General features: G+C 39.8%; 1 protein-coding gene across 2 annotated transcripts; it reads right to left on the bottom strand.

The window, feature by feature from the left end:
* LOC101848050 (17-beta-hydroxysteroid dehydrogenase 14) lies at positions 1-26,265 on the bottom strand. 2 transcript variants are annotated; one of them, XM_005100606.3, is made up of 9 exons: positions 26,150-26,265; positions 12,299-12,343; positions 10,453-10,550; positions 5,373-5,439; positions 4,551-4,642; positions 3,566-3,670; positions 2,136-2,203; positions 1,035-1,131; positions 1-303 (listed from the first exon to the last, which is right to left on the bottom strand). In XM_005100606.3, the coding sequence occupies exons 1-9, from the start codon at positions 26,253-26,255 to the stop codon at positions 160-162; spliced, it is 822 nt and encodes a 273-aa protein (XP_005100663.2). In that variant the 5' UTR covers positions 26,256-26,265; the 3' UTR covers positions 1-159. The 2 variants fall into 2 exon arrangements, with proteins under 2 accessions (XP_005100663.2, XP_035826217.1); XM_035970324.1 differs by lacking the exon at positions 12,299-12,343.

Here is a 26,265-nt window from a genome sequence, read left to right as displayed (position 1 = left end):
TTGGTTTCTGACCTCATGGTCTTAATAACTCAAAATGGCCAAAAATGTCAAATAGAACTTTGTAATTCAAAGGTAGCGAGATGTGTGGAACAGAGAGAAGGATAAGCATGTTGCTCATTCATCTGAAGAGAGACCTTCTCCTGTAAATGTCACCGGCTACTACTCCTTCCTGGTTTTTCTGCCATATCCAAGTTCTGCGCCTCCAGTTATATTGATGTTGATACCGGTACAAAAAGTGGCATCAGTCGCGAGAAAAAGGCAGAGCAGGCCACATTCCTCTATAGTGCCATATCTGCCCATTGGCTGAAGACAGAAGAGCAAAAGAAAGAACAGTCAGGTTACCTTGAGCTTACTGTATATGCCTTTATAAACTCAACGATGTTTTCAACTCTTGCTCCAATTATTTATTCTTTTCGTAAGAGTTTTACAGCACTTGCAGCACAATAAGGTCATATAAGTGCCTAAAATTAGAGATGTTACAAGAGAGTGACAAACACAAAAAAGCAGGAGAGGTCAGGACGATAGATGATTGATCTGATAGGAAAGAAGAAGTAAACCACACCAGAGCACCCACCAACTGTCTGTATTCTTTTAATTTCATAAGACCAGAGTTAATTAAGCTTTAGAAGAATCACAGAAGTCTCAAGTCTCTAAAAGTTATGAAGCAGACTCCACTCTATGCTTCAGTACAGATATAGATCTATCCAATCTGACATGATTTTCACCCTATGAGCTCCACTAAGAATATAGTTTTTGGACGATACAAATTATTTGAGTTGAGCTAAATAAGCTGCCACTACTGTAATAAGGTAACAAAAACTGTAATCAATATCATTTCCTGTGGCATCAAGGGTCTAGAGGTCCATGACTATTGAGCACGCAATCCGAAAGGTGCGTTCAAACCCCATCACGGGCCAGACATTGTGTCCTTGGAGAAGGCACTTAACACAAATTTTTCTCCCTTGACCCACATTCTTTATCTAAGAAAAACAGAGCTCAGTCAGCAAAGGAAGTCACACAAACATAATGATTACCTGCTCATTCCTCCCTATCTCGATGGCCTCATCGTAATTGCCAGACGCTATGGCAGCTTGCTCCCACATGGGCGTGAGCACATTGCCAGGAGAGAATCTGGGATTTGGAAGCATGGAGTATGATAAGTTTTTTGTACTTTTGGGTGGTTGGATTTTTTTATCTTTATTTTTGTTAATTTTGATGAACTTTAAGTGATTCCATTAATGATTGTTCAGGCTCTGGAAATGGTAAATTTTTCCCTGTTCAATTTTTAACCTCGTGTGCATCTATTTAATGCATTACTGTGAGGCTCTAAGTTACTCTAATATGTATTGTCACCAAATTGAGGGGAATCAATAGAGGAATCTATTTATATCAACTACAATGACCTATATTCTGATTCTATTGTATTTTCCCGTAATCAAAAACGAATGAGAAAAAAAATTGCCCAACACCTCTTCAAAAACTTCGACTTGCCTTATTTTCTCAGCTCTACAAGTCTTTATAATTCATAGGAATCAATACAAAACTGTAGAGATATCACCCTTGCACACATTTATGCAAGAATTTCACAAATTTAGTAGAATATTTTTCGCTGAAGGGTCTTTTTAGGATACCAGGCTCTGTGTTGTTTACCCTTACGTAGTACCTACATAGTGACAACAAAACAATTATTTTTGCAAGAATTTCACAGAGTTTCAATCGATTTTGGTGCTCAGAAATTGAGGTCAGGCTTGTTATCAAGTCTACTTCCTTTCAACAACTTAAAAAGTAGGAACTATGTTAAATAGTGCACATTCGTTTCGGATTTCGCTCAGACTTCATCGAGCCGCTCACAGCGGTCGAATGGCGACAGCAGGAAACCCCAGAGCCGCTGTCATGGGCAAAAGGGCGGAATCAGTTAACACTCTCTTTGAAATGAAAAAGTTAATGTAAAGGTTGGAAACTCAATCAATGATTGTAAAAATATGTGCTCTTCTATTTTCACGTCTAACTAAAATTTCTTCTCTTTTTTTTTGACAATGTTTATGTAATTGAGAGCTAAAAAAAAAAAAAACAGCAAATACATAATAATGGAGGATATTCACTGTGTTTCACACAAAATAATGCAGAATACTCACGAGTTCACCCTGACATTGTTCTCAGCTTCGTCCAAAGCTAAAGCTTTCGTCATTGACAAAACTGCACCCTGCAAATAAAAAAAATTGAGGTGAGTGGGGGAGGGGGGAAGGGGAGAGTTATGTGTAGAAATAGAAAGGATATGATCTTCACAACTAACTTAACAAGTTAAGCAGCAAGAAAAAACGTACATAACGGTGAAATTAAACATGAAAACACCCCCCACTCACTGTGCCACAGACTGAAGTGTCTTTAGACTATTCCCAAAGGGGTGACATTAACTTGTTCTTATGCACAGTAGAATTGTAAATGGGCTGATTCAGCAATGTCATACTCATAACTGTGCCTGAACTGCAACAGGAACTGCTGCTTTTTTCTTTCCTAATCCTAACTATTGTCATTTTCCCTCTACTTCTTTTGTATGTTTGTCACACTCTTGTGACCCGCTATTTCCCGGGTGCCTTGATAGTCGAAGAAGACTTTGTGCTGTTGAAGCTAAAGAGGTGAGCAGAGTGAGCCTGATTCCCTGTAAAGACTTCTCTGTAGACATCCATCCCTTGGCGCTCATATGACCTTATGCAGTTGCGAGCACCGTAAAACCTCTACTAAACATAAACAAACATGAAAACTCCGAAAATATTTGATATTTAGGAATGTTTTGAGCCTCCACTGACACAATTTAAATAATTTACGGGACCAGCTGTTTTGACTTAACTTAATTGACCCACCCTGTCCAGGCCAAGATGGATACAACATTCAAGAAGATAGATGATCATCATCAAATGCCAGATCTGAATGAGACAGGACCAATCATGGTGTCCCCACTCACTTTACTGCTCAAACTCAAACGCTCTTTAAAAAAGAACTAATATTATTTTCCTGGTCTTTTCACATTGTCATCGGTTCAAGTTCTAGGGTAAGAAAATTTTTTATCTATCTCTGCCTCTTTTGCCTGCTATTCTACTTGAGGTAACAAAAACACTGAAAAAAGTAAACACCTGCAGAAAAAGAAAAAAAATGTGTTTAAATTCAATGAATGACGGATATCTCCATTGAAGCATTTAGGTGCTTCGATGTCAGTCACACATACAAGACTTGAGCTCAAAGACTGTGCACGGGAACATTTTTATCAAGTATCTCCATTGTTCAGATGGAACATTGCATCCCAGGAAGTCAAGAACTTTTCTGAGAGTTCTAGGGTCTGCTGGGGTAATAATGGTTGTAAGAGCATGCTGTGCAGCGTGGATATATGTGCTGTATAAAAGCAATTATTATTATTATTTTTATTATTATTGTTATCCCTCTCAGCCCAGGTTGGCCCTGACAAACAAAATCAAAGCATCCACCTCCAAAAACGACCAAAATAGTGTCAGTGGTGACATAAACCTTCTACATTTTTTTAGAAAAAAAATAAGAAAGAACCAACACTCACCTTTGTAGTGACATAAGGGACAGCTTCCCGCTGAGATATCTGAGCTACTAAACTACAGTTGTTGATGATGTTCCCTTGAGTCTTCCGGAGATGAGGAAGGGAATACTTGGACAGAAATAACACGGCCAATTTTTAAAACGATTCGCACTGATAAATCTAAAGTCGCATACAATTATGTTATTATCAACATATCCAATTCCGAATATCAGTCGTTGCCTTCACTTATCGTGAAAGGGGGACTAAAAATAATTACAAAAATTCAGTGGTAGATTTTAAAGGTAATTTGTTTTTTGCAATTGTTACCACACCTCTAACTTACTTTCTTCTTGCACACCATCTGGATTTTTCCCCCCCAACATGTACAATTTATTTGTTAAGAAATGAAATTTGCATTTAAATACACGATTATTTCAGTTCTCATTAGATTTTAATAGTACATGAGTTTTACACATTAGCATGACTTAGGAGGTTGGCGGCTTTGACCTTGAAATAATACTAGCATTTCTCTGCCATTTTATAACATCAAACTCATTCTGTGCCTATATAATGGCACCATGCATAGATCTTTTTGAATTGGCTAATCAATAACCCTCTGTAACTTTCAAACAGGGATAAATTGACAAGATATTCAGTAATCAGTTTCTTCAAAAACTAAAGTCAGAACATACAGAACTGTCATCACCTCAGATTCCTGAGTTAATGGAATCAGGAAAAAATAATCAATGTGAAGCAAACGAAATCTTCCCAACAAATCAGAATATACTCTCCGTTTCTTAGAAAGCATCAAAAGTGAAGACCCAGGAGTGATCTGTACTCAGGGAAAAGTCATAGACCACTTCAACCAACCAAATTCACCTGAACATGCCATAGTAATCATTAGTCTTGAAACTTTCGAGTTCAATATTTTTCAGTTCCTAGGAAAGCAGGAATTAAAACGGATTCCGAAGACAGAGTGTGAGACTGTCATCCAGACCATTATACTCACTTTGGACATTAGATAATATCCCGTAACGTTCAGCCTGTGTAGATTTTCTAAATCCTCAGCTGAGAAGTCATCAATAGGCTTGTGGGGAGGATCTCAGAAAAGAAACAAACAAAGAGGAATGTCTCTTTTCATCACAAACAAAATATCTCTAACACACTGTTTTACTCATTCCCTACAGTCAGCCACATTATGCACTTCTAATGACCAATGCTTTATGGCCCTGGGCCACATTTCGAGGTATGACAAAGTCTTCAATCTCTAGCACACCTGAGTCCTCACACTCACACAAACCAATGTTTTCTGTTCAGATTACTTTTTTTTCAAAATGCCTGATAAAAAATTCATTTTCCTGAAATTAAATACACAAAACATTTTGAGTTTTTTTTCTAAAAGAATTAGAAAAATGTATAGTTTTAAATGATAGAGGCAGAAAGGAGAAAAGGACTACCACAATGACTTGGTCACAATGAAGAAAATGGTCTGGTAGGGAAAGAGTTAATAATCAAGGATGAGGTTTACATGATTTTTTTAAAAGTGTTCCATATTCAAACCGTCATACAAAGTTTGCAATAAGTTGAACCTACACTTCTGAATTTCAAACTAAGCAGGTAACAGGATTAACAAAAACACTTTTAAGGTCTACCATTTTTACAAGCCAATATAGCTCAATGAGGTCTGAAGGAACAATGAAATCTTTAACAAACTCTCGAGACAAATTTATTATTTGCTTGAACAAAAATGCAACTTTGAGAAAATAAAAATGAGTTCACTTAATCTGAATTCAAACCTTCTCCAAAAAGAAACAGCTACAGCAAAACTTACGAGCTCCTGCATTATTCACCACGCAATCAATCTGGCCATATTGTGAGACTGTGAAACCTATAAGGTCCTGAAAATGATACAATCATTTTAAAACATCAACTGCTAAATTAACCACTCTCATAAATAAAATCAAGCTAGATGATATGGTCTATAAAAGACAAATCACACTGCTCAGAGATAACACAACAAGATAGATAGATTAACCCTATCGGTACGCCTCGGGTCATTTTGCACCCCAGGGGTTGTATTTTTCACACTTTAGAATACTTCTAGTGCGAAGATCTCTTTGAAACTTTCAGTATTCCTCAAACAATCATTTTGACAGACTGCTATGCAAAGCAAATCGCAATTGGTAATTTATCTTTTTGACCAGTGGTCACATTTCAAAACAACCTTTTCTCGGCCCGGAGGGTCATTTGTGCCCCCACTCTCCAAAGAGGAAAAAAACTCAGTTATTCTTTCCGTATCTAGCGGGGTAACAGACGACCCAAACACATCGTTTGCATAAGGTACTAGTAATCACTACATAGAAATTTTCTAACGTCTGGGTTTCTGTTGGGTATTGTTCGCATTCTTGCAGTTGAGCTGGAGACATCTGAAGGCCTCCTAATCATCCTACATTATTCTATACATGTGTTGAGACTGATTGTTGTCGGCAGGTCTGACACACACAGCATCACTTGGAAGTTGAATAAGTCTGTACTTTTATCAAACCTAGATCTACTGGTGGAAAGGATGAATCTATAAATTATATATATATATATCAGTGGTATGGCGCTTGTCTGGGAATTCATTCATATGGATTGCCCGGGTTCGAACCTAGCTGGCGTCAAATTTTGTGAACAAGAGAGAGAAATAGAGAGAGAGAGAGAGAGAGAGAGAGACAGACAGAGAGAGAGACAGAGACAGAGAGACAGGCAGACAGAAAGAGAGAAGGAAGGAGAAAGAGAGAGAGAGAGAGAGAAAAGAAAAGTAATAGTGATAGAAAAAGAGAGAAAAGAAAAGTAATAGTGATAGAGAGAAGAATAAATGGTTTCTTTATCTATGGGGGAAAATATCTTCGCTCAGTATCAAGTACCGGTAGTGGATGCAATAGATGGGAGTGATGATGACTATGGATACAATGGACAGAAGAGTGATGTGGCTAGTGAGTCGGAGGACGATACCATAGGAAACGAGGGAGAAGATACTGACGTGGATGAAGTGAATGAAGAAGAGGTAGAGGATGCTGAAGGCAATAAATAGTGACAATCGGTTGGAAATGCTACAGCCTGTGGATATGAGCACACTTGTGCCAGACTTGGAAACTATGCCACATGCAGCTGAGGAAACTACACTCTGTCAGATATGGAAACTGGAATACATCTTTTTAGTTTCGTTTTAGTAGAGGTTTTTCGGCACTCGCAACTGCATAAAGTCATATATAAGTGCCAAGGGGTGGATATCAACAGAGAAGTCTTTACAGGGTATCAGGCTTACTCTGCTCATTTCTCTAGCTTCAACAGCACAAAGTCTGCTTCGACTATCAAGGCACCCAGGAAATAGCAGGTCACAAGAGCATAACAAACATACAAAATAAGTAGAGGAAAAATGGCAATAGAAAGGATTAGGAAAGAAAAAGCAGTAGTTCCCTTTTGCAATTCAGGCACAGTTATGAGCATTGTTGAATCAGCCCATTTACAATGTACGATGCTACAGTGCAAAAGAACAAGTTAATGTCCCCCCTTTGGAAATGGCCTAAAGACACTTCAGTCAGTGGCACCGCCTTGGGGGGGGGGGGGGAGCATACGTCAACACTATGAAGACATGAAGATGGGACATTGCGATACAGGGTTGCTCCAACACAAACGAGCACACCTTGATGCAACCTATTACTAGGCAAATTTTTCTTTACTGCCAAGACAATGGAAAGAATCATGCGCACGAATAAAACAATTACTGGTATCAAGGCACTTTTTCCTCCAATTTAGCCGGCGGTCAAACGCTGTGACCTTATCCGCTTCGGCCAGAGTCCTTAACGCAAGATATGTTTCGAGCACAATTTCTTCTTCCTCTTCCAATTTGTTGTCCTTCAATTCTTAGAATTTGGGGAAGAGATAAAAGTAGCATGGTGTAAGTCTCCGGAACAGCGGGAATGTTCAAGGATTTCTCACTGCCAGGAGTCCAGGAGATAAGTGACCTTTGAACAGTGTGCACAGGAGGGTTGTCATGACGGAAGACAAAACCTTGCTCAAGCACACCCGGCCACTTTCTTCTGACTGCTGGTCTCAGCTTTTTTTGAAGCATTATCTTGTACTAATAATTAACATAACATTTTGTGCCAACGGGAACCAGCCAGTTCAAAATCAGACCTTTGTGGTCGAAAAACACGATGTGCATCATTTTCAAAGCACCTTGCTTGCACAGCGCTTTTGGGGTAGCAGCGGTGATCCTGGGTTCCTCCATTCTGCTGAATGTGTTTTCAGTTCTGGATGCCAGGAATACACCCATATTGTTGATTTTACAGAAGAGGAAAACTTACACTTATATCTCTGGGACAGATCCCGAACATGTAGTATTCGGCGGTTAGGGGTTATTGGCTAATGAGCGTGTAGTGTTGTGCATGATAAAAGTAGCGGTTGATGTTTGTTGTTGATGGTGGTGTGGTGCTTTCAGTAGGCGGTCATGGTGGTGGTTTTGATATTGTAGCCCTTATTGATGACGGTAGTTGTGGCAGCTATGATGGTGATAATGTTTTCGCCACTGACATTGAGGTAAGGCTTTATCAAGCCTGCAAGGTCATTCAGCAACAGGAAGTACATGTAAATTCGGACAAAAATACGACATAGAAGAAAGAAGTTGAAAGAGCAGACAACACCAGAGCTCTCGACAACCATCCACAAGATCCCAGAGAGGGTGATATGTAACAAAGAATCCTAGAAAAGAAGGAGCATGGAATAATTACAGAGCAGAGCAAAGTAAGCAGCCTACCCAGCCCCCATAAACAGGAAACTCAGGACTTGGGAGTGCATGTGCTACTTTCAAAAGCAGCGTATACTTCATACAAGATGTCTGTTTGTATGCGATTTTGTACGGCAGATCCGTTGAATGCAGCAATTGCTACAGATGTATGGTACTCCAGTAGAAGTTGAAGAGTCTTTCTTGTACATGTGTATGGGGCTAAGCTCTAACAAAACAAACAAACACAGGAGACGAAGCTGATAGATGATACACGCGTATGGTAAATATCTACAGGACAAAGTCAATGTTCCATTGCCCACTTTTATTCCCTTTTGTTTGTTTCTTGTTGATTTGTTAGGATGAGAGGTTGGTGGGCCCTCTGGTGTGGTCTACTCCTTCCGTTTCCTGGTGTTGATTAGTTTAGTTTTAGTAGAGGTTTTACGGTGCTCACAACTGCATAAGGTCATATGAGCGCCAGAAGATTAGAGGTGTTACAAGAGAGTAACAAACATAAAAAAGAAGAAGGGGAGATAAGGACGATAGATATTTGATAGGAAAGAAGGAGCAAACCACACCAGAGCACCCGCCAACCACCCACGGTGTTGATTAGTATTGATAGACCCATAAAAAAAGAAACAATCAAGCCCCCCTGGTCAGTGTACAGGACAAGAAGAAAAACCACAGGAAAACCCAGCAGAGTCGACGGGTCCTGTGGGTTTTAGGTTACTCTTGGCACCAGAGACTGGCGGCACCATGCAATTAGATCCACCAACAATCATGGCAGCATTGACAGCAAGGTTCAACGACCACAGACAGGATGAAGGCACCACTTCACACACAATGGACAGACTAAAGGAATCTAGTGTCTCTAGAGGGTCGGGGAGAGACAGCAACCTGCGTGGAAAAGCCAGAAGAATATCCAACCTACTGTTAACTGGCACGATCAGCAGGCAGACCCTTTCATGGACCCTGGAGAGGGAGGAGCAGCAATGGCATTGTGCCACCTGCAATAATGCCTTTTCTCCAACCAAGTAAGTAATTATAAGCAGGTAAGTATCGTCAAATAGTATAGGCCATTTCAGGGATAACCAAGAACAAGTGAGAGTGCAAAATCTAAATTTATGAGGGGAAGGAGCAGAAAACGACGACAGCAAAGTCAGAAAGCAGAAGAAAACCACACAAAAGAACCCAAGCTCTAGTCAAGAAAGTTCACAAATAACCGGCAGAGTCGAGACAAATTAGGTTTCTATGATAACTAAATCTGATTTAATTAATGTGAAACAACAACATTAAAATCGAACCATAAGAAGAAGAAACGAGGTTCGAATACTAGATATATTCAACGATTCACACAAAAATGGACTTGATACTTACCTTGAGAAAGTGCTGCCCTGCCTCATAGGTCTAGATCTAAAAAAGCAAAGTTCTAGAACTGAGAGAGCGAGCTAATTTTAATAATAATAATAATAAAAAGCATTTGTATAGCGCATGTCCCCACTCGAAAGCAAGCTCTATGCGCTGTATACTATATATTATTACCCCAGCAGACCATTAAACACCCACAAACATTCTCAGCTTCCCGGGAAGCATGCAGTGCAAGCAGCTGGTCAAGCACTCAAACACTAACAAACTGGTAAGATCTTTCTCTGTCTATAGCTGGGTACCCATTTTCACCTGGGTGAAGTGGGGAAAATTCATGTAAAGTGCCTTTCCCAAGGACACAACGTCGGGCCCACGGCTCGAACCCCCGAACCCGCAACCTCACGATTAAGAGTCCGGTAGCCTAATCACTAGGCCGTTTTAGACCCAACTTTCTGTGAAATATGAAGGCTTGGGCGACATTAGTGTTAGCCAGTTGAACCCTCAACGCATAGATATCTACAAAACTAGTTGCCACCATCTTGGATCATAAAGTATTTCGATTCCAGCCGTGGGTTCGAATACTTGGGGTTTTTTGTATTTAAATATTTTCACTTGTTGGTTTTCTTGATCTAAAAATACAAAAATCAGTGCTAATTGTTCATTGTAATCAAGTATTTTTCATTTTCTTTTATCTTTTTTATTACAGAGATAAATCTTTTTAGTAATTCTCTCTCTTAGAGTGCATGGCATTTGAAGAGCTAAGCTAAAAACTACTAACCTTGATCTGCGACTCGACAGTCATATCGCAACAGAAAAATATGCATTCTCCGGGGCCTTTAGCATTTAGCTCAACAGCTTTTGCTTTACCTTCATCCTCTGTTAAAAAATAAATAAATAATTTATTACATAATGGAAACCATTTCATTCAGTAGATTAATCAAGACATAGAATGATCTCACTGGAAATAAAGATGGCAAAAAAGTCAGGGTGGACTAAGAACAACTTGCTTAGAAAGGTCAAACAGATTAGCAAATAGGGAAAGATAACTTATTTGTTGTTGTTTTTTTAAAGAGAATTCAAATAGCGAAGAGGGTGACGAACCAAGATAGCACTGTCTGCTTTAGACCTGGCCATTGATGATGATGATAATGATGATAAATTACAGTGGAAACCATATATAGCAGGCCCGGTAATAACAGGGATCCGGTAATAACAGGGATTTTTAAAATCCCCGATTTTTCCTACTCTTTGTCTCTATTAAAAGTTATCAGCAATAACAGGGCCTCATCGCAGCCCAACCGGTTATAGCAGGGACAAATGCTCATTACAATGTGTAAAAAGTAAGAGAGAGTAACGAAGTGATGGAGCAAGCCCACGCAAGTCATGCCACTGCAAGCACACGCAGCGTGTGAAGCGAGAGAGGGCTGCGGTGTGCTGCAGACCTCGATGTAGCCCGAAACCTAGCAACACAAACGCGTAATGTGTCACCAACGATGTCAAGCGCACGAGAAAATGCCTTTCAATTGACAAAAAATACGAAATAATCCAGGCTGTTGACAAAAAGCAAGCTCCACTGGCAGAGATTTGTCGTCAGTTCGACATTCCACAAGGGTTGATTCACACCATTATCAAGGATAGAGAGAAGATAGCGGCAGCATACTCCAATGGAAAGTTTGCTCTGGGTTGAAAGAAGACGAGACTACCCGATGCAAAAGCTCTTCTGATGTGAGGCAATGGAGAAAGTTGGTGCCAAAACCCCTGTTCATAGGTACTTGTGGCAAAGGAAACTACCCATGAATAAGTACAGCTGGCTTAGTCCACAAATGCTTACTTTCCTTGCATTTCTGATTTTACAGGGATCGGATATAACAGGACATTTTTTCTACTCCCACCATCCCTGTTATATCAGGTTTCCACTGTAATTATCAAGGACAATTTCTTTTTCACATGAAAAAAAAAAGAATTTAAAAAAGGGGAAGTGTACAGAAATGAAACAAACACATTTGAGAAAAAAAGAAAAGAAAAGAGATACAGATTCACAGAGGAAGATACAAACACATTATAAAGCAGAGGAGGGTGATAAACAAAAGACTTAACAGACAGATGAAATAAAACACATTGTAGTTAGTTTTTGCAACATCAATCCTCCTCTCCCACCCAGCAGGATGGGTGAAAATAACAGATTATTTCCAGCTAGCATACATAAGGTGCAAGCCTTCTTATTATAAAAATAAAATAGAAAACATCTATGCTAAGGTGATTATGGGTGAGATCCTTCTCTCCTTCTTTTTTTATTCCTTTATACTTTAACCACCTTTCAAACAAAATTTTTCTGTCTGGTAGGACATGTTTTAATCTCAATTGAGCACCCTAAAAACACTATTTTGGGGCTTGTTTGAAAAGCTACCTTTTATCTGTTTCTCAAAAATTTTTATTGGGGTTTGTTTTTTTAACATTTGTTCAAGATATATATATATATATACAATCCGAAATACAAAGTCTGGTGAAACAAATCTATTAAAATTTCACAGATATCACAGGCTGTGCTCTAGGTTGAACTGTAAAAAAGATAACACTATCATAGCTTCAGCTCCAAGAAACACAACAACAATAAAATAACCAACCTTTGCTCTTAAGATCACAAAAAACAACCTTTGCTCCATGCTGAACTGCAAAAAAGAGATAATATATAATATAACGTCAAGACGATGACATCCTTATACCACCACCCCACTCTACCGTCAGATTTTGTTTTTATGTACAAAAAGGAGCCCATGTATGAACATACACTATTTACCCATCTGCTAAATGTCTGAAATGTATGATTCTTACTAAACTATTAATTTTCCAGAGAGACAGGGGTAAAGACCAAGAGAAAGAAAGACCGATAGAAAGTGAGAGAAACAGAGAGAGACCAGAGAGACACACAGCGAGACATAGGGAGACAGACACAGAGAGAAAAGAGTCTCAGCTATAAATAAATAATTCACCAACAATTTTAAAAAGCCAATTTTCAAATAAATTTCATAGAAGAATCATTGCCCTTGATATTAGTCAGTCATGACAATTTAGGAGAAGACAGCATCAGAATCCTGTTCATAGTTTATACCACCTACCCCCTTTTACTTTACTGCCAACTTCATGCTTGTTCCAAGGTTGGTGGTACAAGACTTGACTATAACGTTTATTTGAAAGAAAGCAAAAAACAAAAACAAAAAAACAAACAACAACAAAAAAACACCATTGGGTGTGATTTTCACTCATAATTCATTCCCTGAAAAAGGAAACTTTTTTCATCATTTCGGGGGAAACGACAATTTCTGCAAATTCGTAATTCTTATAAATTTTGAACATGACATGGATCAGGGGACCCCATTACACACAGATGTGCGTATATTACACATTAAACCAGCAGACTACCCCTTTAAATTTTTGTTGTGCGTGAGTATGTACTCTTTAAAATTTCGTTTCGGGGGTTTGCATACTCTTTAAAATGTAGGTGGTGTGCGTCTGGCAAGCATCATTTTTCCCCCTTCTCGATCCCGAAGCCAAGTCAATGATTTGACAACACACCCACACACATACATGGCAGTCATCTTTTGTCTGTGTAAAGCAGTCAACCTACTCAAGCATGAGGCCTTTTCATTTAATGAAAAGGAAGTGATCCATGTCTCATGCTGAGGAGGCTTGTAGGATTTTCATGAGAGAAAAAAAATCTAAAGTCACTGGAAAGACTGGAATGTGAACCCTGAGATGGCTCTGAAGAATAGTTAATCAGTTTATTTTCTTTGTGTATTACAGTCGGACTTGTCCCCTTTTGGTATGTCAACTTTATTTTATTTTTGATTGGCCCAACCACCACCACTCTTCCCCCCTCCAAGTGGACACAATTCTAATTCTAGTCAATATTACTCATTTATTTCTTGTTGTTACAATGAACCCTGACAGTTTATTAAAAATCGTTTACATTCATTCATAGTCATGGTCATTTTGTGTCTGAATGCGTGAATGTGCGTGTAAGTTAAATGCATTCATGCAAAAATTCTTACTTAGTCGTTACTATAAAATTGGGAGATAATTGACTTTTGAGAATTAGTTTGTCAGACATGAACAAAACAAACTCCAACAACTACAACCTTTTAAGTTTCTAAAACAAGGGTTTAACTCATTCGCTACACATTATTTTTGGCTTGCTGATGAATTTTTTTCAAGAGGGTGAAATGAGATGATGACTAGTGCACAATTCACAGGTCTTTGGGGCCACAAATTCAAATAAATATCACCATGCATATTAAATACCAAAATTTCAGTATGGTTTATCGAATACATCTGTAATGTTTATTTGCGTATTTTTCAACTTCGGTTCTTGTAAGAGCCGATTATGCAATACAATTTTGATTGGATGCGGACAAAATTTGAAAATAAAAAATTAGTAATCTTTGTTGTAACTCAAAAAATATGTTTGCACCTAGATCTAGTCAAATGATACATCAAAATAACCATAAACGAATATATAGAACTGGAAAATATTGAAATATTTGCAGTTATTTACATGACATTACATAAATATTTGTACATTTGGATCATAACATTTGATATTTTTAAAAAATTATTTTTTTATATAATCATTAAAAAAGGATCACAAATAGAAAAAAAATCATTTTGATCTAGATCTAGATCTATAAGGAATTATTCAGAATTGCATTTGGAATAAACCTATACATGTCTTGAGTGGCACTTTTGTTTATCTTCACCAAAAAGTTGTGATTTTTGGGATAAAAAATATTTTTACAATTTAGATCTAGAATCTAGACCTAGATACCTAGCACTCAAAAATATTGATTTCTCAATAACAATGCATTGGCAATATGAGTCCAATAGTATCAATATTATTTATTTAGTGAGCAAAATAAAGATACATTATTTTTGTTGTGTAAAAGTACTAAATTAAGACTGGTATCTGGGCTATAATTTTGGCATCGCGATAAAACAAATAAGTCGCATAAACTACGAAATCGCATTTCAAAACTGAATCAAAAACCAAAGATAGCACATAACAAGATGGTCCACTCAGCCAAAAAAGTGTCCGCCGGAAGTCCGCTCTTTGCTTCAGATGGCGCTGCAGTCTGTTTTCAAGCTCTCTTTCATTTTTCCAGAAGAGGAATAGGAATAGCACCTCCTTGCGTGCGCAGATCGACTGCTGTTCATCAGCAGTTCGGGTTCGTTCAGTGAGGAGTTTTAGGTTTTTTTTAATTTTAGGCCTAATGACTTCTTGCCTTTCATTCTAAAGTCAAATTAAACGAAGAAAACAATCACCCCTTCCTCCGGCAGAGGTTTTTTGTCAGCGTAACCATTTTAAAAAAGCGTTCTTCCTAAATTTATTCAAAAACTTGCTAGTTTCACTTTGATTTTTAAAACTAAAGTAGGGTAACTCTATTCGCAACGGGTGCGCATTCGCGAAGAGGGCGCCACCAAATTTTGAGGACACTTTTTTAATTGGCTCAAAGAGAAGAGTGGCCCCTCTTGTTATGTAGACTCTTTGTCTAAACTAGTGATGGGCAGGTATTGATGCCTAGGTATCGATACATAGATACCTATAGTAAAGAGTGTACATAACAAGAGGGGCCACTCCTCTCTTTGAGCCAATTAAAAAAGTGTCCTTGTGAAGGTTATTACAGGCACTCAGCACATAATGTGTAAATAGAAGTAATAAGTAGTGTCTGAAATGCCTGCATATTATGAGCTGCGTAAAAAAAAAGACCAATTCGTTCAAATGCACGCTTGAGTCATCTTGATTGTTTGCCAAAAAGTTGTGTTGCTGTGTAGAGCCTAGCACGCGGCAACTTTTGATTCCATAGACGGGCGCTCAATTCAATGCGTAGATCTCTACGTCAATACTAGCTTATATAATAATGATCAGTTGCTGAGGGGGAAAAAAAGACTGTGAACACGTTTGTATCTCTGCGACGTTCAACGCCCGGACCGCTGGTGCCCCCCCCCCCCCTCCCCGACACAGCCACACGTGTGCAGGCCGCCCATCCGACCCCGACACACGCCAGAGCATAAACGTGCGGGTCCCAACAACGTATGTGTTGGTATGAAAAAAGGCCGCTCATTGGTCGCATTCAATCGGCTAAGTGAACAATAGTTCAGGATGCAGGTGCAATGGATGGTTTCCGGGGAATAGATAATGTTCGTTCTGGAAGAAAAATGAGCAAAGCCACGTCTTTGGGGGCTGTTCCCCCAGGCAGCAACCTCGTTGAATCCGAGCTTGCTGATTGAAGTGCTCGTTGAATCCGGGTTATTTTTAGTGATTTTAAAGAAGAAAAAAAACAGGGAATCTATCTCCTCTCGTTGAATCCGAACTCGTTAAATCCGAGTTCCACTTATATACAGTAGTCTCGGCCTGAACGCACTGTGCTCGGGAGGGCTCTTTAGCGTGTGTTTATATACGGAGCGTGCGTTTACATGAACCTTTGCTAAGGGAGGAAGGGACACACTCATCTCATTGCCTTGATAATCTAGTGACCTCCCTTTGGGGCGGGGGTCACTTTGAGGCGATAATGTGACGACATGTGACGGTTTTGTGAAGGATTCCCCGATTGCGGTTAAGAATACAAAAAGGCGTGTGGGTGGGTGGGGGGAGAAATACACATTAAATGTATTAATATGCACCATAAAATGTCGGGAACAGAGAGCGTAAGAGGAAACTGTTGGTGATAGTCAAAGAGTCGACGGCCCAGCCACATGACTTTCCTAGCGACCACCCCTAACCGTAAATTCATGGACGAGCATTCACACGTGTTTCGAATCATAGGCCTAGGTCTAACTAAACATTACATGCACTCACCCAAACACCTGTCAGAAACCCAGTGACCAATCAGATAACATTTCAGTCACCCAACATTTCACCGACCAGTCCTAGACCTATTTACTCTCTTTGGAAAGTTGGGTTTGAAAACGCTGTCAATCATTTTCTTTGTTCGGTGTGAGGGACAGTCTCACCAAATATCATGCTGTCTAGGCTTGTCCTATGCAAGCTGTGCAGATTTCCCTTCGCGGATTGGAGTGTGCCTTTAGAGGGAGTGACCATGTGTTTGTACATCTAAATTATGTAGTAAAAAACCCGTCAGATGACGAAAGCGTGCGTTTCAGTGGAGCATGCTTTTGTATGACGTGTGTTTAGGCGGAGACTACTATATATCTAATATATTATATATAGGCCTATATGTATTTTGTAAGACAACTCTGGGAAACAAACGAAACACATGGATACGAAACTATCAAAACTTTTAGTTAATTCAAACCTTGTAACATGAACCTTTTAAACAAAGTTTTCCTGTCTTGATGGTAAAAAAACAATGGTGCATATATGAGCACAGTTTGAGTGTAAATGTGACTGTTGAGGACACATGAGCTGCACATGAACTCAAGCAGAAGCAAGAATATCATCTTTGGTCTTGTCTCTGAGGTCCTGTCTGCCACAACAGCAGACATGCCACACAACTCGCACTGTACCTATACACCATCAGCATCAGTCTTGCACTGTATGCACACTTCTTTCTCACCCATGCTGTCTTCAGCTTCTCTGTTATCATCACAAATAAAATCATTCTCACTTCCACTTTCATTAACTTCATCATTTTCACAAGGTGGATTGCTTCAAGCAGTATTGCTTGGCTATAAACTATAAGATCTTCTGTAGGGAAGGTCTTCTGAAAGAAAAAAGACATGAGAGCGGGAAAAATAACCATTTTTAAAGACGTTTTTAAAAAATGCTATTTTAGTCTATATAGACCCTGAAATGAGCTGTAATTTTATTATTTAACAAGAACAAACAGTAAAACCCAATACTAAAGCTAGATCTACACCTTCAAAGTCATGTAATATGTACAACTAGATTCTAAATCTAGTACAGATCCAAATGATGAGCCAATCTCCTAGACCTAACCTAACTAGACAGAGGCCTAGAGCAGCTACAACAACTAAATAAATGTAGAAGAGAGGGAGAGAGAGAGAGAGAGGGGGAGGGGAGGGAGGGTTGAGATGGCGGTGTAATTATGTGAGCGCATCACATATCCCCCATATTTTGAGAAGAATATTTAATAATATGATGCGCTAACCCTATGGCGCAGCGTGTATGCCAATTGCCAATTTAAAAATTAGGTCAAATCAACACGCTACCCCACGTGCATCCACCACGACCCGCATTTCTTCCCCCTCGATGCGAAAAACATAAACAAGGACCATTCAGTGCTGACGGGTATTCAATCGTGCCTTCCCATAATCCTCTTTTAACACCCTTGTGAACTCTCCGATGTCAAAGTCTCAATTCTATCTAAAAGAGGAAGTAAAATTTGTCACCTTCTACAGAAGAGTTCGATTTGGGTGCCGCCATTTTGAACATTCACCAAACAAAAGGAAATGAAAAGCTATTTCGTTGGGAATTCAAAAAGTAACGAAAAAAGACAAAACAAAGTAGAATACGGACCCCATGCGTGTTCACATACCCAGCGCATCGGTATGATTTTACATATCAGTGTCACTCGCCCCTCTGTTTTTGTTACTTGTTTGGTTTTTCATTGCATGTTTTTTTCTTTTTCATTGCACTGTCATTTAGATCTAGATATCTATATATATCTTAGTTATCGATTTTTCTTTTAACTTTTACACTTTTACTTGATTCTTTTTGTGTGCGTGTGGTGGTGTAGTGTAGTGGTGTGCGTCACAGAGCGTTCAATTCAACAAAGTACAGTCGAACCTGCCCTGACGGCCACCTCTATAAGGCGGCCACCTGTACAAACGGCCACTTTCCATTTCCCCCCTTGCGTTTTTTCTATATAATTTAACTGTGTAAAACGGGCACCTGTCCAACGTGGCCGCGGCCACCATATTTTAACACACAATCCCTATCACACTAAGCAATAACACCTGTCTTAGACGGCCACCTTAGTGACTCCATTACGTTTTGTCTTAAATTGTGCATTGGCCCCTGGCGTTGTGGGCGAGCCGACATAATTCAATCACCTGTCGTTGTTGTAAGGTTATCCCTCCCAACCGATCATGTTGCGTAGGCCCCTCCCACTGTTGACCAATAGGTAGATCTACCAATTTTCAGCTGCTGGTGAAATAAGCGTGTGATCCCTCATAACCCATGAGCCCCGCCCAGAACTCATACACAAATCGTAAGTGAGATGAGTGGTCACTGTTTACCCAGTCTGAAACAAAGTAACAATGGACGTCAACATGAACTTGTGACAAAAGCGTCGCTCGTTCTCCGAGTGGTGGCAACCCATGTGTTTGTTTTATCATGGCACTCGGTCTTCTTCGTCTTATACATTTCATATTATTGTCACCCTTGCGCAAAATCAGCAACAAAATAAAAAAGACAAACAAAATACAAACCAACAACAAAAGCAACAACAATGCGGCTAATTTCGATTGGGACTTCAGATGGGAATGGTTTGTTTTCTTCATCTTGATCAGTCCTGCCTAAGACGGCCACCTGTCTTATACGGCCACTTTTCTCCTTGACAATGGGTGGCCGTCTTACGGGTTTGACTGTATAATTAATGTATATCCTGAGGCCACCTCTATTCTCACCCGGGGTGAGAATAGTGCAGGCGAGTCTTTTGGCTATTCTCACCCGGTGCGCGTTCACCGATATAGCCTAGATCTAGGCCAACAAATTTTGCGTTCACCCTAAACCACAGAATTCTACACTGTGATAACAGAAAAATTGTAGAATTCTGTGCCGTGAACAAACGTTCCATTACAACTGTAGCCTACTAAAAGCGTACAATTTTGTCTGTGGGCAGTGGACAGAGAGAGAGAAAGAGAGAGAGAGAGGAGTAGCGCGAGAACTTCCGGTTAAAACAAAATGGCGACCCGCATAGTTCGGCTCGATTCAAAAAGTTAAATAGCCGTAGCATCTTTGCAGACAACCAAATTAATTTACTTTTGTGTTTTAACATTATTTTAAAATTTTGTTTTGGTACATTTTTACTTTCACTCCCGCACACAGATGCACTGTTTCAGGGGTCAAACTGCTGTACTGTTTGCTGCAGATCACACATAAAGCCACTAAAACTGTCGCAAATCAATTATTTTCAAGACAATTTCAAATCTAACTGTAAAATATCAAATTATGGGTGTAAAATCAGGGGGGCATGCCCCCCTGTAACCCCCCAGATTTTCTTTTTAGTCCCTTTCATTAATCCGTTTTAACTGCGCAACGTGTTAGAGACATTTGGCTATGCACATTCAATTGTATGTGCATAAAATAGTTGTTTGAGAGGGGGATCCATTTACTGGTGGTATTTAATTAGGCGTGAGAGCTAATTAAAAATCACTCATTTAGCTATTTGACCAAAACCGCGCACCATACAAAAAACCCCAGCCTCCCATGCCGGATGTAGCTGACAACACTTTTCTCCACTGAAAACTCAAGCTTGAAAACTCAACACACACACGTTTCCGGTAGACCTACGCTTCGTGGACAAGTTCACAGAGCCGCCGTTTTACTACGATTATAAGGCGCAACTGTTGTGAATAGTTTTTTAATTTAGCCAAAAGACTAAAGCAGAGAAATTAAATACCATCATAAGCGCTATAGAGTAGAGAAATTAAAAACAATCACTGCAATAACAACGCTAACGCTAGCAAAATAGGCGAAAAAGTATGGTGCTCCACTGTGACCACAACCTACTAATTCTTTGGGTACACCAAATGCAGGATATGGCGATTGATGACAAAACAGCTGTAATATTCCGTTCTTAGACTTTGTTTGAGAGTGAGTGTTTTAATTTTCTGTGGAATAAGTGTTACTGTTCCATGAATGGGTTGGATAAGCGAAAGAATAACATCATTTACAAACAGTAATGGACATGATGACTGAGCATCATCGTAATGCACGTTAAGTATGGCTTTGAGTCGAGCAAATCCAACTTATAATTTCTTCACTTGATGTACAGAAACTATGCATACAAATTAAGAAAACAACTCAAAAAGGAACTTTATCAACAAACTATTCCATGAGTCAACGATAAAAAAAGCACATGTCCATATCACTTTTTTCTTCATTAACCATGGCACGACAATTCACTCGCCTTGAAAGTGACGTTGCATTTCCTGAAACGAGAGGAGAGGATGAGAGAAGATGTCAAGAAATCAACTGGGACCTTTGTGCTTTATGCTAGACTGATACTAAAGAACACTCGATTTGCTATACTAGGGGGAGGGTGCTGGATATGTCTATGTGACAGAAAGACTAAAAAAGTGAAGAATTTCAGTTAACAAACTCAAGGTAAAACGTAAACAGAGTTGGGGAGGTCAGAACTGGAAGAAAAGCCGACCTGCTGATCTGCCTCATGTCCCTGGGCACTCAAACGAAGAAAACAACTTCTTCGGTCCCAGCAATCAACTCCTCCAGTCAGGAGCGTTGAGGTTCTAATGGAGGTCGACGAATTTGGTGCAGATCCATCTCTGCACAATTCCAGACGATCTGCTCGACGTCACAGACCTGGGGCAGGATGAGTTTGATCTGAAGTGTTTATATGCAGACTTCACATCAGAACCTGACCTTGAAACAGCTGCAGAGATTCTGCAAGTGCCGACTGTTGAAGAAAGCTGGATAGTTGAAGCCAAGGTACTTGACATGGCTGCAATTGTCCAGATGCATGGAACAAAGCTTTCAGAGACATTACTTGAGTACTTAACCAGCATTTTCGAACCCTACATTCAAAGGCAGTTATAGGGTGTGAGAAGAGTTGATGTGGCATGGGATATATGTACTTCCCAGACAGCCTGGAGGCTGCTGCAAGGAAAAAGAGGGAAAAGAAAGGAACTTTAATTAATATCTCTAAAGCTGGTGTGGTCGCCGATAGCAGGGTAAACGTTAAAGAGGCACTTTCGATTGGCAGGAAAGTACATGCTGAAATGACTGGTATGTGCTATGGCAAGGTTTCCTTTTTTAAAAAGTGACCAAGCTGTCACATTCAAGGTGATGCGTAGACCCGTGCAAATCCTGAACGACAATATCTTTATATGTCATCTGAGATGTACCAGCGACTGCTTTCAATGGCCTGAATCTTCTTTATTCAAGTATTAGTTTTCACCTGTGGCTCCTGCCTTATTTCACGACAACGGGAGTATGAGGAAGACGAACGAATCTCTCCTGGCCAATCACATCATTAACACGTCCCAAAACTTTGTTGTAAATAATGTCAACAACAAGCCTCATTATCTGGTGTATGATGGCATCCACATCCTTCATCGTCTAAACTGGATAAAGGGTGGAACAGTGGAAACATTGTGTCAGCCATTCGTCAACTGTTTGCTCCACAACAGAACGCCAGCTATTCGACTTTGTGTCGTCTTTGACAGTTATGAAACTATAACTACCAAAGCACCTGAGCAAAAGAGAAGAAAGACTACGTACACACCACATCCAGTCGTTGATCTTCATCACAGCACAAATCTGTGGACTGACAAAGATTCATTCCCTACCAATCTTCAGAATAAGCAAGCATTGATGCGACTCTTAGGGTCGTCACTGGAAGAAAAGGACAGTTGACAGCTCTACTTTGGAGGCAAACAGATGCCAATGTAAAGGACATCACAGACTTAGGAGTCAAGTTCTTGTCATTCCTTTACTGCAGTGGACCGCAAACCTGAGCCTTACTGATCTTCGATATCAACATATCATCTCCCCAAAGTACGTGCCACTTGAACGGATGGCCCCAAAAGAGAGAGCCGCACAATACCAAACCCTTAGAGTGCATCACCAGGTTAGTAAATGGCTTAATCTACGCACTGTCTTTGACGTTGTTGATTACGACTTTACTGTGAGTGAAAACATTATGAGTCAGGTGATAACTGACAATGCTCCGGCCCCAGATGAACTGCTACGTGAAATCCGCTGTTCGTGTAAGAGCAGCACTCCACCATGCAAATCCTGTACTTGCTGCAAGTACAACATCCCTTGCAGAATACATTGTCATTGCAGAGGACAGTATGAAAAGCTTCAGAAACGGACACAATTTAAATTGGGCCTAGTGAAGGAACCGCCGAGCTCAGTATCTTCTAGTTTACACATTGAGTGTGCCTGGCCCACGACACGGATGGAGTGGAAGGGGACTGGCTCTCTACCAATCAACGCAAACAGACTTGTTCTTAAGTAACAAGGGTAGGAAAGACTCTATAGCTCTTCAGAGCAACCAGTCTAGAGGAAGGAAACCCATACATAGCAGAAGTCATACACTTATAACCATTACTCAAACAATGGAAGTGGGGAGTTCCAAATGTGAAATCATGAAAAGGTCTTATTTCGCCCTAATTTTACTATTTTTAATTATCTTCCCATGTTTACCAAAGAATTTTCCTGAAGCTTGGCATACAAAAGCCGAGCTGCATGCTATGATCGAACAAGGATTTATTTTTGAGGTTTTATATGATCTCACCATATCTTTTTGTTTTAAAACGTATATTATTATTATCTCAATCATGTGTTATCGCCAATAGGTAACTTAAATGTAAGTTAATTGCATTAACAACATAAATTCTGTGTTTTTCTTGTTGAGATGTTGAATTTGATACCAAACACGACCATATTTGAACTCCCTATATTTTTAAGATGACCTTGACAATGACCTTGACCTTTTATAATCCGAAGTGGCTAGCCGTACTTAAGTACGGCTAGACTGAGAGTCTAGCCGTACTAGACTGCCAGTCTAGCCGTACTTAGATCTAGGTTTGGCCCAATCGACTCAATCCTGTTAAGTACACAGGTCTCATGAGATCTAGATCTAGTTATTATTCAGGTTCAAATACATGCAAGTCAGTAAGGCACCTTTTGGTTTTGTCTGAAATACAAATACTTTAGGCATTGCAAACTAAAATTTTCATTTACAATTCAGCCATCAATATTAAGTACGGCTAGACTGACAGTCTAGCCGTCCTTAAGTACGGCTAGCCTGGCTGTCTACCCGTACTTAAGTACGGCTAGACTGCCAGTCTAGCCGTACTTATCTTAGGCCCTATTTACATTAGAAAACAGGAGGTTTAAAATACATGCACTGTTATTAAGGAACCTGGTTTTGTCTCAAATACAAATACTTTAGGTACTGCACACTAAAAATGTATATTTACAATTCAGTAGGCCTATTTTTTGTAAATGGTCAGTCTAGCCATCATATTATTAAGAATAAGTACGGCTAGACTGTAAGTCTAGCCGTACTTAAGTACGGCTAGACTGCCAGTCTAGCCGTCATTAAGTACGGCTAGCCTCTTCCTTTATAATCTTTAAATGCTAATTAAGTGATAACTATGGGTCACTTTTAAAAATAAAAGTATTTCTGTGTTTCATTTGACTATCTCTTTCATTCTCAACAAATAAATGACATCTTTTAACAAATTCGAAAATTGACCTTTTTGACTTTTATTAGGTTAAAATTAAGCATGTTCCCCAAGGGCGATTTTGGTTGAATTTTTTTGGGTAGTACTTAACTCTAGTCCTGCGGGGTTAACCGGAAGAGGGCTCTTATCGATCGATGACCCACTTACGTCGCCTGCGGGCTTGTGCCGTGGGGCGCCGGGGTCAGGCACTGGTCACGCGAGCGTGCCGCGGCAGGTCAGGGAAACACCTCATCTTTTATAGCAAACTGATACGATCAATGAATAAGTGTTACGATCACACGAATAATCCCATTATCCCCTCGTCGGTAGATCAGAGACGCTGAGATTGGAAGTTACACCAAATCGAATAACTTTTCCAGAGTTTTCCAGATTTCACACCTATTATGAATGAACTTGCGAACAGCTGCTTATCAGCTATCGTTCGAAAGGGGGGAAAAATGGGATAATTTCCCCAAAAAAATTTTATTCAGTTGCTCTCAAATGTCTCCCTCTGGTAGGACAATGGTTCAAAAACCACCAAATATGATTATTTACATCAGGAAACAACGTTTGGTGTAAGAATTAGATCGTTTGAAAAGTAAGGAAAGGTGTTTGCATTGAAAGATGAAAGTCCTATTCCCTGAATATCCTTTCGAGTCCCTCAAATGTCTAACTGGGTCAAAATGCTCATATTTCATTGGATGAACGTCTCAACCGACGCTCTGTTATCTCTACCAACGTCTCGCGTTGCAAAACAATGCAGTAAGTTTGAGATGGACACTCAGGCACAAGCAGATTGACACGCACACATTTTAGCGCACAGATGCAGACTCCGCCGTAAACGAAATGCGTTGCCTGCGCGGAACGACGACTGATCAGGGACCAGCTGTGGAGCGCCGCGCGGGATTGCGCTTATCGGGCAAACATTTATCAGGGACCAGAATCTTAAGGGTTAATACTTAACAGCTCAAAGTTCAAGTTGGCCCAAAAATTTGGCTGTTATCTTTTAAGTCCGGGTTCGATGTCAATTTTTACTGGCCTAGTAGTAGTATGTCGGCGTGACCTCATTACATGAAATATTATTAGACCCTATTTTTGCCATTTTTATATGCCAAATGTATTTTTCATTATCATTCGTGAATGATAGACAGAAATCTTACATTTTGAGTTCTCCTTTTGTATCTGGATATTTGTTGACAATATAATGTAGTGGTCTAGTGAGTAGACTGAGAAAAATTATAGTGACCTACTTTGACAGCTGGCCACACCCACTTCCGGTCAAGGATCATCATGGATCCCTTGCTTATTTGAAAGGTAATTGTCTTAGGAGACATATGCACCTTACAGTATGTCTCTAACATGAAGTGCAGCATACACCTAATTTTCGCCATTAAGGGACCCCACTATTTACCCCAGTGAGGCAGGCCCCCCTAGAACCCCCCCGATTGGTCCAAAGCATGTCTATCTCGGTTAAAAACAATCAAATATTTCAAAAAATATTAATTTGCGATGGAAATGAAGTTGATATTCATGTTCAGCGCATCAATATTTAGTAGAAAATAGACAACTGGTAGCTGAGTGTGAGACGGGAGGGAAAGTAAAAAAATACCTTTGTTTTGGTCAATTTGATCGTCCACATCGATAGAAAGTATTCCGAAAGAGACAGAGAGAGAGAAGAGTGGAGGAGTTGATCTTGCGAGAACTTCCGGGCAAAACAAAATGGCAACCCCCGTTGTTCGGCTCGATTCGAAAAGTGAAATAGCCATAGTGCCCATAGCATCTTTGTAGTCGATAAAATTAGCTTACTTTTGTGCTATAACGTAATCTTATCTTTGCCTTTATCCATTTGATCATCCACATCGATAGAAAGTATTCCGAAATTAGGAGAAACAGGTCTTGTTTCAAACCGGGTTAGAATAGCCTACGGTGGCAAGTCTCACCTGGGGTGAGAGGTCCCTGGATGAGAATAGCCACTTCCATATCCTGAGCCTGAGCCTGAGTGACCTGAGATCCAGTCAAAACACTGATGAAGCATAAGGAGCACAATTACTTTGCCATTACACGATTATCAAAATGCTTACCAAATACACTGACAACACCAAAGCCAATGCCGGCCGAGCCCCCAGTAACAATAGTCACTTTGCCTTGATAGCGCTGTGAGTTTGCTGCAAGCATCGCGGAAGCCATTTTTGTTGCC

The sequence above is a fragment of the Aplysia californica genome, unplaced genomic scaffold, assembly GCF_000002075.1.
Source record: "Aplysia californica isolate F4 #8 unplaced genomic scaffold, AplCal3.0 scaffold00253, whole genome shotgun sequence".
In the NCBI taxonomy this organism is placed as follows: Eukaryota; Metazoa; Mollusca; class Gastropoda; order Aplysiida; family Aplysiidae; genus Aplysia; species Aplysia californica.
The sequence above is the reverse complement of the archived record's forward strand: the minus strand, read 5'-3'. Positions and strand labels throughout refer to the sequence as shown.